Here is a 12,254-nt window from a genome sequence, read left to right as displayed (position 1 = left end):
GGCAGGGCTCGAACCCGTGTCCCCTGCATTGGCAGGTGGATTCTTTACCACGGCGCCACCCAGGAAGTCCTTTGTGCTTGTTTTTTATGTATTATTTGTGTGAAAAGTATTATAAATGTATTACAGTACAGTACTATATAGCTGATTGTGTTAGTTGGGTACCTAGGCTAACTTTGCTGGACCTAAAAACAAATTGGCCTTACAAACATGCTCTTGGAATGGAACTTGTTCATATGTAGGGGACTTACTGTAGAGTAGATTTTGTCTGGGACTTTAGTCCTGCTAATACCAGATAAAGTGGAGTGACAGATCTGTGTATAAAACACATTTCTCACTGAGAAGCCATTCCTCCTTTCCTGCATATTTGCCATTAGTGGCACTGAACTGTAGTTTTCCTCCTTAGGAAGAGTAATTTGTTTAAGCTTTCTGTTATCAGTTGTTTTACCTTCAGCCTATCTGTGTCTCTATATTTAAAATGTATCTTTTATAGATAGCACATGTGGTAGGGTTTTTTCTGTTGTGTCATTCTCCATATATATGTGTCTGTAAAATATATAGTTAAATCTTGGTTTTTAGGCAGTATTACAATCTCTATCTTTTAATTGGGGGTGTTTAGTCCATTTACATTTAACGTAATTGTTAACATGGTTGGATTTAAGTTGACCATCTTTATTTTTCATTAACTTTTTCTGTTTTTGTTCCTCTGTTGTGTTTTCCTACCATCTTTTGTGTTAATTGAAATAATTTTTTAAGGTTTCATTTTACCTCCTTTATTGGCTTCTTACCTATACCCCTTTTTATTTTTTATTTTTTTCAGTGATTGCTCTGGGGCTGACAATGCCTCTTTAACTTACCAAAATAAGTATGTACTTCACATTTCGTACTTCACCCTGGGGAAGTAATTTTTTTTTTTAGTTTATTTTGACATCTTTACTTTCAATCATTATTTTCTGATCACTTTCCTTCCTAGTTTGGAAGCTTAACAGAAAGTTTCCTGCATGAGTTACAATGAAATGAGTAGAGTCAAGATTAGAAAAAAAACGTTCCAGTCAGTGAGATGAAGCATCTGGGGACTGCAGTAGGCGAGTACTAAAGCACTGTCCCATCTGTTACCTTTAGGACTTAAATTCTGGAATAGGAAATAAGACTTAAATGAACTGTTGTTCCTAAATTCTCAATTAGTGACACTGTCTTCCAGAATCTTCTCATGAAACCTTTTAAGTATCCTGTTTAATTAAGCATAGTCTTGTGATAACAATAGATCTTCTTATGCACCCTACAAAGACAATCAGATGTTGCATTAGTCATTAAGCTGTTGTTTCTCATCTCTTAAGCTACTCGTTTATACTCTGCTTGGTGATGCTGGGGCTGAGACTCTACACCAGGGCTTGGTGAACTTTTTCTGTAAAGTAATATATGTATATATTAACTTACATTATATATAGTGATATTATATAGATACATAATGTAAAGTAAGTATTTTGGGCTTTGCAAGCCATGTTTGATCTCTATTACATCTTCTCCTCCTGCCTTCCTCTTTTTTTTAAATAACAACTTTAAAAATGTAAAAACTATTCTTAGCTCACACTCCAAACAGAAAACAGGCAGCCAGCTGGGTTTGGCTCACAGGCTGTGGTTTTCCCAACCCTGCTCTACACATTTATCCTTTGCCTGCTGCCTCCCTTCTGCCAACAGAGGGCATTAGAGAAAATTAAAAGGCCTACGCAGTTGAGAAAGGTCTTGATCCATCCCCTGTTTTACTCTCCATTCCTGTCATCATTGAACTACAATTTTTTTTCGGTTTTTTTCAGGTTTTGTTCTGGTTTTGTTTACTGCCAACTGGTTCCAATTTCTAGTTGTTTTTTTCGCACCCCAGAAGCCAGCCACATCGTGTTCTATTAGAGGTAGCACAACACAGGCCAGCGCTTCCTCCTCGAAGGTCTGGGTCCCAACTCTGCGGGCCCCTTCTCTGAGCTTTTTGATTCTAGTAACCCTACTTCTTTTCTGTGTTACCTCAAGCCCTAGAGATGGCAGCTCTTTCTTGCAATTACCTTAGTGTTACTTTGGTGTTTCTGTTTTGCTTTTTCAAGCCTTTAATGTACATTTAACCAGTTCATTTTATTAAATTCTTCTTGTTGAAATTTTTGTGATTTCTCTCTTCCTGATTTGCGCTGTGATCGTTAAAGCTGTCCATGTGGGTTATGGAAACTAACTACAGGGGAGGATCATCTGCAACCTAATTAGAGTTGTCAGAATTGTATAACTTGAATATTGTCAGTCAGACTCTTTATTATATTAAGAGCAGTTGGTAAACATCTAGGTTTGAGAACCTTTAGAGAGGATTAAATAATTTGTATCCTTAAGACATCGCATCTAAACCTTTATTTCCCTCCTAAGTCCGTTTTATTTTTTCTTAAAGGGTCACAGTTCCTTAACTTGTGGCTACAGGAGTTTTTATGAGTTGTAGACTGTAGAAAGTTGATTACTTAATTGTAATTTTCTTATAGGTTTATCATCTCTGGATTACTGTTGAGCTTTATACTCTTTCCCTTTTGGCTTGAAACTGTGGCGATTACTGTTTTTTTCCCCAGTGGACATTTTCTGTCTTATTTAATACCATATATTTAATTTTAAGGGTTACTTACGTGTGTATGTATGTATGTATTATGCTGTGTTATATTAGAAGCTTTAACTTGAAAGCCTGTATTTAGAGTCTTGTCAGAGGTTAAGTTAAATGTTTCTAATTCTCAGTACCCACTTTGTTTCTTCTTCAGGACACAGCCAGTGTGAAGTCCTCCAGCAGTCTGGAGCCGAACCTTTTTTGTGATGAAGAGATTCCCATCAAGTCTGAGGAGGTGGTCACACACATGTGGACGGCGCCCTCCTTCTGTGCAGAGCATGCTTACTCGTCTGCTTCTAAGAGCTGTTCTCAAGGTATTACCACCCTTGGGTGTTGAGAAGAGAAGCCTGAAACCACACTGTGAATCTCTCTTTAAGTATACATCCTGGCCATGAAATGCAACAGACCTGAAAATGCAACTTTGGAAAAGCCAGTCTTTATTAAGCATTTTTCTGCCATTAGGTCATGACCTGAAAATTGCCATAGAATTATTGAATCCTAATTAGAAGAACTTTAGAGGGCATCTAGTCCCATTTTATTTTTATCAAATTCCTGATAGGTAGCTATTTATTCTCTATTTGTTTATTACCGGTTGTTGAGGAACTAGCTGCTTTTAAGGAATATTCCTTCTGGATTTGGAAAGCTTTGTTAGCTCTTCGTCCCTTGGTAAACAATTTCTCCGTTATATTCACTTTCTTTATCCCTAGTGAAAATAAGTCAGACTGCTTTAGGTCATGCCTCTGGAAAATGGAGAGTGTTTCTCTGTCGATAGTCAGATTCAGGATTTTATGGAACAGGATATTATTACTGTTCGTGAGGTAGATAACTGCTTACTCACATGGGGTGGGTATATGCTTAATCTTTTGGTATCCTCTAAAACAGACAGAGCATGGGGTAGAAGATTCTCTCCCATTCCCCTTCCCCTCCAGTCACAAGATAAAGAATCAATAAGGAAACTGTTTGTTACCCTAAACCAATTTTTTAGAGTGGTCATTAGAATTCTAGGTCTTTTTATTCTGTATTTTTTAAAATTTCATTTTCACTTTCATACTGATACAGGGAATCCAAACATCTAAATTAAATATTGGAGGAGGAGGGACCATTCCTCTAAATATTTACTTTGAAAACATTACATTTTCTTTTTGTTGTTGTTTTATCTTATATTTTGGGGGAAAGGTTCTAGCACCCCAAGGAAACAGCCTCGGAAGAGCCCTTTGGTGCCCCGAAGTTTGGAGCCTCCAGTACTGGAGTTGTCGCCTGGAGCTAAAGCCCAGCTGGAAGAACTTATGATGGTTGGAGACCTCCTGGAGGTGTCTCTGGATGAGACTCAGCACATTTGGCGGATTTTGCAGGCCACACACCCACCCTCTGAAGACAGGTTCCTGCATATCATGGAGGTATGGATTTGAAGCTCACTCACACAGTGGTTTTTAAACCAGTTAGAATGTGCAGGTTCCTTGGAGGTACCACAGATTGCCACAGGGGGTGGCTAGCTGGGTAGTACTCTGGTTGTCCTACTTTCTCATTAAGCCAAAGTAAAGTAGTTCTGCTTTATGGTTTTCTTTATTGAGATTTTATGTTATATTCAGTATTTAAGAAGGCCTTTTCTGCCGAAAAGAAAAGGAGGCACTGAAACTCACAAGTTTAGAACGACTTCCTTAGCCCAGACTCCCACTGTTGAAAGGCCCAAAAGTTAGGCAGCGGGCAGTGTAGTGGTTGAAAGAAGCAAGGGAATGGTTAAAGAGAAGTGGCTTGGGTGGGAGGGGGGGCCAAATACATTTATACAATTTACATATTTTTATACAATTACAAATTATACGAATTCTAATGTGTATAATTTGTACATGTTTTTATAGCCATGATCTTGTTCATCTTCACCATAATCCTTAGGGGGAGAGGAAAGGATAGACATGGCAAGTGTTTAGCCTATTCCACCTGTGCAGAAAGTAAGGGTCAGAGACATAGAAACTTGCCTAAGGTCACACTCGTAGTAAAAATAGACCTGGGTTCTAACTCTGGCATTTGACTCCAATATTCTTTTCATTATTTTTTTCCATGACTGTTTCCATGCAGTGGAAGATACAGTGTCACCAGCAGTTGACACGAATATGCGTGGCGCACTGTAGTTTGTCTTTGGTTTGGAAGTCAAATCAAAGATACCTAATTAGATAGTGTTTTCCCAGTTGACAAAGCATTTTCTTCACATCCATTATCTTATCTGATCCTCTTTATTTTATATATAAGGAAACAAAGTATTGAGAAATTAAATATCTTACTTGAGATGTGATCGACTTAACACACTTGTGACCCAGTGTTGTTTATGAATCTGCAGAGTCCAGGGTTGCTGTCAAAAGATTTTCCAGTGTCAAATCTGTGGGAAAATAAATCCTCAAGTGTTATTTCTTTTCTTTTTTCAGTTTTTTTTTTTTCTTTAAGGCGCACGGGCTTAGTTCCTCCATGGCATGCGGGATCTTCCTGGGGCAGGGCTTGAACCCATGTCCCCTGCATTGGCAGGTGGATTCTTACCCACTGCGCCACCTAGGAAGTCCCATTATTTCTTAAGTAATTATCAAGCTTACGTTTTTCAGTATTTTTCTACTTTACCCTTTGTTCTTTGTGTTACTAGACACACCTTTACTATTAAAATCTTATTGCTTACTACCTTGGCACACAAATAGCAACTATATTAGACAGTCGAAAAAAAAAAAAAGGCAAGTTTTTTTGCTTTGTCACGGCAACTGTTTTCTTGCCAAAGTCACTACATACCCTTTGTAATGAGATCATGGATTATATTTTGTTTTGCTGACGTTTTCGATAACTTCTTAACCACAAAGAATTTATTGTTAATAAAGAACTTTAGTACTGGTTAAATGGACACCAAAAGAGTTATTACATAATTTAGTGTACATTTAGTGTACAGTTTCTATGTATGTTTTCATACATGTTTTCATCTCAGTTACACAGACTATATAACACATTTTTGATCAGAGACGTATTACAGCCACAGACATTAGTATCTGCAAAAATCCCCTGGTCAGTAATGTGTTACTATATGTTGACAATTTTTTTTTGCCTTTTTTTCCCCTCAAAAAGCTAAAAATAAATCAGACATTTTATTTAGGGCTTGCCATCATTTTCTGTTATCTTCATTGAATATTTGCCTTCTTAAAATATCTGTAGAATATTTATTATGGTATAATGTACACACTTAAAATTTATCATTTTAACTATTAAGTATACAATTCAGTTGTTTTAATCACATTCATAATGTTACACAAACTATTACCACTGTCCATTTCCAGAACTTCTAAATTATTCCAACAGAAACTCTGTACCCATTAAATAATACATCCCATTTCCCTCCCTCCAGCCCCAGTAACTCATATTCTGCTTCCTGTCTCTATGAAATTGCCTATTCAGGGTACCTCATATAAGAGGGTAAAACTTTTTAAATGCCTTGCTTAAAAATTTTTTTTTTTAAATATTTTTGAAGGATGACAGCATGGAAGAGAAACCATTAAAAATAAAAGGGAAGGACTCTTCAGAGAAGAAACGGAAACGGAAGCTAGAAAAAGTAGAACAGCTTTTTGGAGAAGGAAAGCAGAAGTCCAAGGAGTTAAAGAAAATGGATAAACCTAAGAAGAAGAAATTAAAATTAAGCGCAGAAAAATCAAAGGAGCTAAACAAACTGGCCAAGAAACTAGCAAAAGAAGAAGAGAGAAAGAAAAAGAAGGAGAAGGCTGCTGCAGCCAAAGTTGAACTTGTGAAGGAGAGCACGGAGAAGAAGAGAGAGAAGAAAGTGCTGGACATCCCCTCCAAGTACGACTGGTCAGGAGCAGAGGAGTCTGACGACGAGAACGCTGTGTGTGCCGCACAGAACTGCCAGAGGCCCTGCAAGGACAAGGTGAGTCTGGCTGCACCCGCCGAGTGTGCACGGGGATGCGTAGCCGCAGTCAGGCACACTGGGCTTGATGTAGTGATGGTCTGTTTTGATTCCAGGATTTGGCCTTGCAACATCACATGTTTAACACAGTCTAGAAACTTTTTCAATTACGAGGCCCTTAATAGAAGAAATGTTGCGTTTTAGAAGTCGTGTACGTGGTGAACATCCTGACTGAGCAGAGAGAAGTTGTGTGGTACCGGGAGCAGTGCAGTGTGGGCACAGCAGGGTGCAGAGCAGTTGTGTCCCTTCCCTGTAGGGTGCCTTGGAGGACTAGACACCTTGTCAGTTAGCCACAGTGGCCTGAAAAGTCCCGTGCTGGTCTCCTAAGAGCTATGGCAAATTGCATGGAGATTAGTTCTGAAGACCTAGAACTGAGGGGTTAAGTCTTCCCTTTCAGTCTGTCTTATCCACACTCAGGCCTGTGTGTACTCTCCTAAATAGAATATGATTGTTTTCACATCTTTTGCAAAATACTTAAGACCTTTAAAGGTATTATTTTTAAAACGTCAGCCCTAAAATTTTAAGTATTAGTATATAATGGTCTTTCTTAGGGTAATAATTGATGTTACAAACTTCTGAGAAAGATGGATGGACTTTATGAAAAATCCTAGTTCATTAAATGGCTGAAGGCATCTCTTATATTGGTTCCCATCAAGATTATTAGTAAATTCATGGTGTTAATTTTATTATCTCCTTATGCCACTCGATGTTTAGAATTTCAGTAGCTCCTCAACTTAAATGTATAAACAGAATAAATACCACTGCATCACTGTTCCCTTACTTCCCTCCTCAGTTAAATACATGTTACAGCTTGAAGAGGTCACCTTGTCTAGCCTCTTCATTTTACAAATGATGAAGCCAGGACTGAGTGAAGATAAATGATGTGACCAAAGTCACAGAACTAATTAGTGGCAAAACCAAAGGTAGAACCCTGGCTCCCCGACCAGGTGTTGTCTGCTATTATCCCCACCCTTCTGGTAACTGAGATGCAAGCATAAAAACACAGTCCAAAACTAAACGACACATTTAAATTATACTTATTAAAGGTTTTCTACTCACTTTTGGAGAATGAGTATGTAGTAAAATACATATCCCATAGTCCAGCCTTCTGAGGACAACAGCTTTGAATATTTTAGTGTGTTTCCTTCCAATCCTTTTCCTGCATAGTTTGTTTTATATCATGGTCTTACTGTCTATTCACTTTCGTATTTTGCTTTATTAATTTCATAAGGATTTTTCTATATTATAAATATTTTAAAGCATTTTAGTAGATATATGTGCATGTATTATTATTATCTTTCATTGAATTTATTCTCAACTGAATTTGTTTATTAAAGATGCTGATGAAAGGTTAGCTGTTTCTCTTTGGGTCCTGAAATATTAGCAGCTTAGTGTTAGCAAAACCCTCTCCCTTTTCTTTCTCCTTTAATTTTATGGCAGTTGCAGGACTGGCAGCAAGATATGTTTCTTTTTCAAGCTTTCCTGTCATCTCTCTTACAGTGTTTATATCTATCATGAACCTTTTTTTTCTCCTTTTCACTTAATAACCTCTCCCCTCTCTGCTCAGCATTTAAAATATGGTTCAGTTCATATACTATCCCTATTCACTTGCTGTAGTGTATAGACACTACAGGCAGGTTTTTTTTTTTTTCTCATCTGCTGTGAAATTGTTAAATTAACACATGTCCTGCTTACTCTCAGGATCAAGGGGTAAAGTGAGATCATCTGTATGAGAGCACTAGTTAACTAAAAATGCAACTTAAGTGTAAAGATGTGATCATTTTTTTAAAATGAGCCCTGAGATTTGCTCCTAGCATTATAGGTATTTTAAACAAAATCTAGAAAGGGGAATTTCCTGGCAGTCCAGTGGTTAGGACTCTGTGCTTCCACTGCAGGGACTCTGGGTTCAGTCCCTGGTTGGGGAACTAAGATCCCGCATGCCACATGGTGCGGCCAAAAAAAAAAATCTAGAAAGTTATCTGCATTTTGATAGAGCAAAAGGAGATTTGGCTGAATATTTACAGAAAAATGTCTGTTGTTTAAAACATACAAAGATTTGTACAGGTTACTACAGAAATTTGTGAAGGTTCGTACAAAAATTGTTAGAACACATACATAGGTTAGCAGATGTACCTTAACCTGTCAATAGTACATAAAAGAAACTTATAAATGATGAATTCCTGTAATGTGTTTAATTTTAAATAGAAATTGTTTCAGATTGTAAACATTTTGCCCATCGCTGTTTTGCAATTTTTCTGGTTCTCCAGGTTTGTTTCTGATACCAGTTTTAAATTAAAGAAACACACCTTTTATTTAGAAACACACCTTCTAAATAAAAGGTGTGTTTCTTTAAAAACTTTGTGAAGAATTTTACAACTTTCTCAACTTGAAGTATAGTGTTTCTCTAAGGAAAACGAATGCATGGTACACATCCTCAGAACAAAAAGATGAGAAGAAAAGAATGTTTTTTAAGGAAGTCCGTGTTCTTTAAATATGATGTAGGAAAAAGCCCACACAACTTCTAGGGTTCATTCATATTTAGGTAAACATACATATACCATTTTGTAACTAGTAATTACTATTACTTTTACCTAAAAATGTGCAGATTGAGAAAACTTTGAAGGATTACTTAAATGTACCTAGCCTCAATTTCAAGATGTTTTAGAAAGAAAAAAGAAAAATACTGTCAGAAAAATGTAAAAGGTTTAAAAAAAAAAATCTCTTCCGTCAGTATCAAATTCAAGTTGAAATTACTTTAAAAAAAAATGAATTATTTTCAAAAGATTACTTTTAAGGTTCAGAATCTTTTTCTCCCTGAACTCTGCCACTTTTATTCAATCTCATTGGTACCAAGAGTAAAACAAGTTAATTTTGAAGGAGCAAATTCTTTCAAGCTAATATTTAAGTGACATTTTTTTCTGCATTAAAATAAATATTTAATCTTACGAAAATAGACTTTTTTCCCTTTAATTTTTTTACTTTCTTACTATGGGCTTTTTCCTTACCCATTACTACCTCCCTAAGAAGTTTGACACGATAAATAAAGAGAGATTATGTTTATAAACTTCTGTCTCTCACTTTTACTATTAGTTAGCCATTCTGATTTTAAAAGATTTCTGTGGGAAATCATCTCAGCACAAGTATTTGCGTTATCAGTTGGCTTTATCACTCACATCTCCTTTTAGCATAGATAATCAAAGGTTGCATTACCTAAGTGAGTGAGTCACAGACACAAACACACGCAGAGACACACGAACTGTGGGGATGTTATGATAGGGTGACCAACTGTCCCAGCTTGCCTGCAGCTTTCCTGGTTTTAGCACCAAAATTCCTGTGTCTTAGAAACCTGTTAATCTTGGGCAGACTGGGAGCGTTGGTTACTTATTGTTGAGAGCACCAGAAGAACATACATGGGGATTCTGAACATATGTCGTACTTCATTAAGTAAATTGTTTTAATTTTCATATCTGGCTTTTGCAAGAAACTTTGGTGCAAAAGAGATTGAATGCCTATATAAAAAGAGCTCAGTTGGGGTAACTAAGCTAAGACTATCACTCAATCACCAGGCTTTCTTTTTTCCCAGTGCAGTAATGTGCGCTAAGAAATGAAGAAAATATAATATGCCAAATATTTTTTCTTAAGTGTAAATATGAAACTATATAGCAAAACATGAAATGCCAAAGTAACATTATTTTCTCTGTTTAATATATTTTCCTTTTAAATACACATTTTCCCCAATCCAAACCCAGAAACCTATTTTTAATAATGTTAAATCTCTTATCAGTTAATTACTTTTTTTGATTTGATAAGTGTATCTCCCAGAAATACTAAAAGGGGAAATGACTATTAGAACTTACTATGCAGTTAGGCAGGTTCTCTTGTTCTTGAGTGTTCAGGCTACTGCTTAGTCTGTGTCAGAATCTTGATTCAGTTGACGTTACAGACAAAAGTAGAACTGGATTTTGATTGTTAGTAGATGAACGTGATAAAAAGATATTTGTAAAGAGAGCTGTTTTTTTCCCTGCTAGATTATTAGGGTAAATTGTTGTATATCCTGTAGGCTAGGATAGAATCTCAAGAAAAGTTATATACTTTTTTGGGATGGTCAGAGAGCTGGGTTTAGGAATGGACCTCTAGCCGGAATCACTAAAGGAAATATTGTCTTCCTTATTTGAAAGACAGCAATAGATTTGACTTGGGGAAACCAGAAGCCAGTGAGTATAGTGCAGAATTAGATTTTGTAAGATATGGGGCCACTTTTCTTGGCAGTAAATAGTGATAACTTGGTAACCCTCTTACCCTGTGGGGACCGGACTGGGTGAGCGGACTGGAGGCAGGAGTAGCCACCTGTTGACTCCGGGGTGTCATAACGAGGGTGTCACCTCCAGTCTGGGCGGTCCAGAGGAGCACAGCTCGTCCTCCCAGTTGCTTGACCAGCTCCAGACAGCCGGACACTTATGCTGAGTTCACCCACCTATCAGATTAGCACTTTATAAACCTTCACCTGCTTGTAGGGCCTGTATTTTTATCTGTTGCACAGGAGTCATTATCTCCCATTTCTGTCTCCAGTACAGTTTGCCACAGTGGGAACATTCTGATCAGTTATTTTCTTTACTGCACAAACCTCAGAAGCTAAATATCACACAAACAATTACAGAACAAAAACAAAACTCATTTTAGGAGGTAATTAAGTTACTCTGAACTTAGAGAAAGCAGTATCACATAGTGCCAGTGATGGTCAAATTTAGAATATATAAGAATTAACCTGGGAGCTGGTCAAAATGCAGGCTTCTGGTTTGTACCCCAAGATATTGTGAGTCTGTAGGTTTGGGATGGGTGTCAGCTACACTTTTAACAGACACAACAGGTGATTCTGACGCAAGTAGTGCTACAGGCAGTTATTTGAAGGTGCAGAAATGTTTTGTGTAAAGTAGGATTGAGTAGAGCCAGGAGATTGTGGTCTTAAAAAGTGCTTCCAGTGTCCCAGGCTGTGGAGCAGGTGTCTTGCCAAAGGTTATTTCATTTGATCCTGTAAATAAGCCAGTGAGCAAGATTTGATCTCCATTTTACAGATCAAGAAATGGAGCCTTAGGGAGATTAAATGACTTGCCTCAAATTTTACATTAGAACTCTGGACTCCTGAATGAATTCAGTAATCTTCATACTTCCCAACATTGTCTCTTTGAGATCTAGAACTCCTGGAACAATGAAAGCAAAAAGATTATTTTAACAAATATTTCTCCCACCCTTTATTAAAAACCTGGAAACTACTAACACGACTAACACTTTTGATAAGTTTTATAATATAGGGACACTGATTTTGAAAACTACTTACTTTTCCTGAAACTCATTTCCCTAGCCCAAACCTCCCTCCTCTCATAAGCTGTACTGAAGTACTAATTGATCCCTTCGTTCTCCTTACTTTGCCCTGATTTTTGGCAAAGCCCATTGTTGTAAGTGGCATCTGATGTTGCTAGGAAATTGTCAACTTTTGTACTGGGGAGAGAAGAGTAAGTAGCTCTTTTAAAGGTTCTAATCCGCCATGGCATAGCTGTAAAATCTACCCCAATCACCTGCCAGATAGGAAAGCCAAAAATCACCTCATTGTTAACTGTATGCCCCAGGCTTGACGTCATCAAACAATAATCCTTTTCTAGCCTCCTAGGATCACAATATTCTCTGAAGGGTCAA

The 12,254-nt window shown here is 37.2% G+C and overlaps 1 protein-coding gene across 8 annotated transcripts in view; it reads left to right on the top strand.

Annotated features, from left to right (window-relative positions):
• The window catches only part of KDM5A (lysine demethylase 5A), an 87,352-nt gene that overhangs the window by 62,252 nt on the left and 12,846 nt on the right, over positions 1 to 12,254 (top strand). For all 8 annotated transcript variants that reach the window (XR_009048531.1, XR_009048529.1, XR_009048530.1 and 5 more), the window contains 3 exons: positions 2,775 to 2,934; positions 3,797 to 4,017; positions 6,114 to 6,524. Coding sequence is in view for 4 of the 8 variants with exons in the window: in XM_057703620.1 (XP_057559603.1) it covers positions 2,775 to 2,934; positions 3,797 to 4,017; positions 6,114 to 6,524 (792 nt within the window). In the remaining 4 variants the exon portion in view is untranslated. The remainder of the gene's footprint in view (positions 1 to 2,774; positions 2,935 to 3,796; positions 4,018 to 6,113; positions 6,525 to 12,254) is intronic.

The sequence above is a fragment of the Hippopotamus amphibius genome, chromosome 12 (genome assembly GCF_030028045.1).
Source record: "Hippopotamus amphibius kiboko isolate mHipAmp2 chromosome 12, mHipAmp2.hap2, whole genome shotgun sequence".
NCBI lineage: Eukaryota > Metazoa > Chordata > Mammalia > Artiodactyla > Hippopotamidae > Hippopotamus > Hippopotamus amphibius.
Note: the sequence above shows the minus strand (reverse complement) of the source record. Positions and strands in the feature narration are given on the sequence as shown.